Raw genomic sequence first — 5,776 nt, 5'->3', positions numbered from 1 at the left:
ACCCAACAGTTATAACTGTTAGATACAACCCAACAGTTATAACTGTTAGATACAACCCAACAGTTATAACTGTTAGATACAACCCAACAGTTAGAACAGTTAGATACATTCCAACAGTTAGAACAGTTAGATATAACCCAACAGTTATAACTGTTAGATACAACCCAACAGTTAGAATGGTTAGATTAACCCAACAGTTATAACAGTTAGATATAACCCAACAGTTATAACAGTTAGATATAACCCAACAGTTATAACAGTTAGATATAACCCAACAGTTATAACAGTTAGATATAACATGTTACATCAATTTTAGACATGTAAGACCTTGTTTGTCATCAGAAGAAGCTATGATATTCATACACACACTCATTTTTTCCACACATTTCATATTGTATTTATGTTAGGGACAAGTGGACTCATCAGTAATAAAACATGTAGTCTTGTTACAAATCTCAGGAAACCATCATTATCAGATTGTACAGAAAATCAATTTTCTTTCTTTTGATAATTTTAGTTTTTTTTCAAACATGGAAACAGTATATAAATTGAATAAATAAATGGTTTATCACCAAAATGTTTGCATAAGTTAGTTTAATATCTTTCAGCTGTCTCTTTGTGCTCCACCAGAACATCCGATCGGAACTGTGAGATCCTGCAGGACACTCAGCCTTTAGACAAGAAGCTTTCTCTGTTAAAGAATCACTCAGTGGAACACTGCTCCTGATCTTTGTCTTTGTTTCATTCATGTTGAGTGTTTTATTGTTTAATGTTGGTATTTGTTTATTGTCTGGTGGAACTACAGATTTAAATTGGTCAAAGGCTAAATCTGGTGCAGTGCGTTTGAAYACAATTTAGTGTTTCAACGTTTATGATTTTAATTTTAACTTTGTCCTGATTAAATAAATTGAATTTWTTTTTAGGGCTGTCCAATGATCAGAAATCTGTATCAATCAATAAAACCAGAATCAATAAATCTGTTAAAAACATATATTATAGTTAAAGAACTGACCTTTGACATAGAGCAGCACTTCTTTCTTCATCCGGATTTTATTCCGCCTGTCGTAGACAGTGCAGGTGTAGGTGTCTGTATCTTGGACTGTAGGCTTTCTCAGGGTCAGACTGAGGTCTCCATATTTGAAGTTTGTCTTCATCTCTGTACAGTCTTTGTAAACCTCATGTTGTTCATCAGTTGATTTGAAGCCTTTCTGATACGTGTGGACTGTCTGACCTTTACTGTTTTTCCACGTTACTGTGAAATCCTGCTGCAGGAGAACTGTAGTTTTACAGGACAGAACCACAGACTCCACCCCTGACACCACCTTCACCTTATAAACTGAGAGAAGAAAACAGATCCATAAGCAAACACAGCATCACTTATGATCAACTTTCTCAGTGATGTATGATTCATGTTCATGGTCTGATTCAACAGGAAGACAGTAGAGGGTAAGATAAAGACTGTCCTGATTAACTTTACAAATGCCAAAATCAAAGCATCACAGAATGASCTGAAATAAAAATCTAAATCTGTGGATAACAACAAAAAGTCTCAACAGGACACATCACCATTGGTGGKACTGTTGTAACTAAAACTTACCTGACATGAAGTAGTGTCGGAAATAAAATAAAATGCCTCCAGAAACAACCAGAAGAACCAGSAGAACCAGAAAAACTCTGRGYRATGTTGGGAATTTTTCTAGGGAGAAACATAAAGAAATATAAAACTTCTGACATATTGGTACAGTACTAGTAGAATTGACTAAACAGAACTGTAATTATATCTAATATAATAACGTTTTTATTGTAAGTTTTTGTAGATGTTCTGTGTTTACTGTAGTATAAGATACTTTAAGAACATCCTCAGCTTATTTATTAATAACACCTTTGATAATATAGGTGAAAAACATTTTTAGGGTTTTTTATGCAAACATAAATTGGTTAAAATTGTTGTACATTTATTAGTGATGTAAACCAAGAAGTACATTTGTGTAGTGCTTTTATTTACAATGAAGCCAAGGCACACAGGAAAAAACAGACAGAATCATACAAACTGTGTAGAAAAATRAAAAAACATTTAAATAAAACTATAGTTTAAGTATCAAGAATTATGCTGAATTATAATGAATTTATTTACATTRCATGAACATGTTAACATGAAAATATTTAATATGTATTATCTATAGACATCTACAGAGTGACTGACTGAGCATGTGCCGTTGTACTGACACAAATATGCAGGTGGAAGAAAAAGTAGTTCCCTCCAAGTGCTTATAGTTTAGACAAGATTTCAATAGTTTAGTTACATTYCACTGTGTTTCTATATAAAGTGTATATTACCTGAAATGACMGCMTTATCAAAGTATCAATATTCTGACTTTAGTATCAATTCTAGACCATAAAGTTCTGGTTTTGGTGGCATCAGTATTTCCGTATCAATCCACACATCACTCTACTATTGCAGTCACAAGCAGAGAAAACAGCTTTACTCACTTTTCTGTTTGTCATCTTTCTCTACAACATGCAGGAGAGTGAACCCCTCTGATCTAKTAGGTACCTCTCCACCTCACACACAAGCTCAGGCTCTTTTGTCATTAGAGAGGTGACATTTCACATCCCAAGCTTTGGTAGGGCTGGGTCAGATGGCCAATACCCCTGCCCTGGGGGTACCACCCATGGCACAATGCTTACAACCAAATGGCCCCGTTAACACGTGGTGGGCTCTCAGGAAGGCTAAACTATGACTGAGTCTGACTATGTAGATGTCCATTCATCAGGTGACCACCAACAAGCCCCTCCCCCAGGTCGGGCAACAGTGTGGGGTTCAGTTACTCACATCTGGGTGAGGGACAAAGCAGGACCCAGCCCATGAATTGAGACACAGCCAGGGGCTTTGTGTAAGGTTGGACAGTTGACCTCTGACCTGTACCTGCAGCACTGACCTTTGACATGCTGAAGAACTACTTCCTGTCTGAAGAYCTCTTGTCCACTGTAGATGGTGCAGAAGTAGACTCCACTGTCTCTCTCTGTGGGGTATTTCAGGGTCAGACTGAAGTCTCCAGTTTTYARAACATCCTCCTTCATACTTGTGCGATCATGGTAAAACTTGTCCTGTTCTTTAGCTTTGTTGCTGAYATTTTGATTSAYAAAGACAATCATAAATYCTGGATCAAAGCGAGTCCACTCCACTGAGGAGTCTTTGTGCAGATCAGCTGTTGTTCTGCAGGGCAGCTCCACAGATTCAGCTCCTTCTGTCACTGNTGGATCAAAGCGAGTCCACTCCACTGAGGAGTCTTTGTGCAGATCAGCTGTTGTTCTGCAGGGCAGCTCCACAGATTCAGCTCCTTCTGTCACTGTTACTTTCATTTTGTGACCTGAAAGAGAAATAATAAACTTTRACATCAGTAATAAAAACACTAATATTCATACATTCCATGAGTTCTTTTACACACATGGACAAAATTGTTGGTACTGTGAGGTTTGGGCCAGGCACAATGACCCAAGGCACAGGCAATATCCAAAAAGGTAACAAAAATATATATTTACAGAAAAGACCTGGCCAGGCAGCTTCAAAAATACGCAAGGCTATCTCAGGAGAAACAAGAACACAAAAAACATGAGAGAACACCACACTGGCTGGAGAATGCAGCACAATAATCAGACAAACACAAAGAACAGAACAAACAATATAAAGTCAAATTAATGAGAGACAATGGGAAACACCTGGAGAAGAGACAAGAGAAAACAGGTGAGCAGAGGCGGGGCTGGAGGCAAGACAGCAGGGCAGAGATACACAGGGAACACAGAAACACTAGAAAACTAAAGCAGAAAGATCATGACAGGTCATTTAATGAAAGAAAAACTGGTCACAGAAATAAGTAGAATCTGAAAAATGTAATAAGGAATAAAAATTTTATTAAAATGAACAAATGAAAGTCAGACATTGCTTTTCAACCATGCTTCATAATAAAAAAAACAGACCAGGACAGAAATGATGGTACCCTGAAAATAATGTGACCAAAGGTCATGTTAAATCAAGGTGTGTCCACTAATTATCATCACAGGTGTCTACAGTCCTGTAATCAGTCAGTGGGTCTGTATGTAGACCTACAGATACTCTCTGTGTTGTTTGGTGACATGGTGTGGACCACACTCAACATGGACCAGAGGAAGACAAGGAAAGAGTTGTCTCAGGAAGTTAGAAAGACTATTATAGACAAACATGTTAAAGGTAAAGGTTATAAGACAAACATGTTAAATTAATATGAAGCTCAGAGCTGATTGGCAGATTCTAGTCAATCAMTCACATGTACCATAAACAGGTGGGACATGAGGGGCATGCCACACATTATGTGTTCTGGAGAGTTTATAGATGAACCCAGTTGGTCAAAAGAGGTTTCAATTAAAAGATGACATCCAACTGAATTGTTTGAACAGCCTATAATGCRAAGTCAAAGTCCCTGCTAGCTTGGGTCAGGCCACAAAGAGGCAGGAAATGACCACAAACTGGGAAAGTACCACAGTTGGTACATAGGGGATTAAGGGTTTAAAGGGGTCTAAACACTGCTTTATATCAGAATTTGTCTGTTCCACCAGCTGACAGTATGTAAAACATTTTGGAGATTGTTATTGACCTTTGACCTGCAGCTGTACATCTGTCAGTTTTATTTCCTCTCTTTCACTACTGATGCTGCAGGTGTAGGTACCGCTGTCTGACAGGTGAGGTTTTCTCAGAGTCAGACTGAAGTCACCAGAGTCCAGAGCATCAAGTTTCATTGATGTTCGTCCGCTGAAGTGTTGGTTTTGATCCTGAAGATCATCCTCTTCTCTCCGCAGGTGGACAGTTGGAGGACTGAGATCATAGCGGCTCCATGTTACTGTAGGGTTGTCGGATAAATATTCCAAGTATTTGTAGGGCAGCACGACGAATTCAACTATTTCATTAATGTCAGAGGCCAAAGAATACTGAAAACCTGGAAGATAAAACAGACAAGTTTTACAATCAGTCAGTTAAATAAACACATCTAAACCTGAAACATCAAGTTATCAACATATTRAATCTGTTAGATTTGACTCAGACGTTTCTGCTGGCAGTTTATGTTGTGCTTCTGTGCAGAGTTTGGTAAAAAGACCACTGAAAACAACAAAATACAGAACTTCATCCTGATCTAGCTGCCATCCACCCTGAAACTAAACCACCTGTTTTGGAAACTCATTTTAGATAAAACCTAATGATAAAACATGAGAAGTGATTTGGATAAATTTGACCAAAGTTTTGTTTACATCTCAGAATAGTTGACAGGAACTGGTCACCATGACCCAGGAAGGTTTTGTTGTATCAATGTCAGTGCAGTTTGAGGGTCAGACAAACAGGGCTTTGATGATGCAATAATCACACATAAAGAAGTCTTGGACACTGTAAGACTTTGGGTTTTTAGGAGTGAAGGTTCAGCTGATGTGCCACCTCTAATAAAGCTTCAGTTTGCTTCACCTTGGAGTTGAGTCTTTTATCTTAAAGAATTACACCACCTCACTTTCACTTACACTGGAAACATGTTCTGTTTGGTTTCCATTGAAGTATAAAAGTGAGTTTAAAGGAATTCTCTATTCATTTGCTAATCATCGAGGGCAAATTTCACATACACAAATGTAAACTTTTAAAAGAAAAAAAATACAGCTGTGGCCACAATGTAGCTGACCACCATCTGTAAATGTGTGTGTGTGTGTGTGTGTGTGTGTGTTTGTGTGTGTGTGTGTGTGTGTGTGTGTGTGTGTGTGT

The 5,776-nt window shown here is 38.0% G+C and overlaps 2 protein-coding genes across 2 annotated transcripts in view; both read right to left on the bottom strand.

Moving 5' to 3' along the window:
• LOC106537257 (heat shock 70 kDa protein 12A) overlaps positions 1 to 3,363 on the bottom strand; it is a gene marked incomplete in the record, with an annotated part of 11,926 nt that extends 8,563 nt beyond the window's left edge. The window contains 3 exon segments of the mRNA XM_014034644.1: positions 1,013 to 1,336; positions 1,598 to 1,696; positions 2,940 to 3,363. Of these exon segments, the coding sequence (XP_013890098.1) occupies positions 1,013 to 1,336; positions 1,598 to 1,696; positions 2,940 to 3,363 (847 nt within the window).
• Positions 3,364 to 4,564: 1,201 nt separating this feature from the next.
• The window catches only part of LOC106537258 (V-set domain-containing T-cell activation inhibitor 1), a 9,083-nt gene continuing 7,871 nt past the window's right edge, over positions 4,565 to 5,776 (bottom strand). Inside the window, exon 2 of the mRNA XM_014034645.1 lies at positions 4,565 to 4,970. Coding sequence (XP_013890099.1) covers positions 4,624 to 4,970 — 347 coding nt within the window. The 3' untranslated portion in view covers positions 4,565 to 4,623. The remainder of the gene's footprint in view (positions 4,971 to 5,776) is intronic.

The sequence above is a fragment of the Austrofundulus limnaeus genome, unplaced genomic scaffold (assembly GCF_001266775.1).
Source record: "Austrofundulus limnaeus strain Quisiro unplaced genomic scaffold, Austrofundulus_limnaeus-1.0 Scaffold2207, whole genome shotgun sequence".
Classification (NCBI taxonomy): domain Eukaryota; kingdom Metazoa; phylum Chordata; class Actinopteri; order Cyprinodontiformes; family Rivulidae; genus Austrofundulus; species Austrofundulus limnaeus.
Note: the sequence above shows the minus strand (reverse complement) of the source record. Positions and strands in the feature narration are given on the sequence as shown.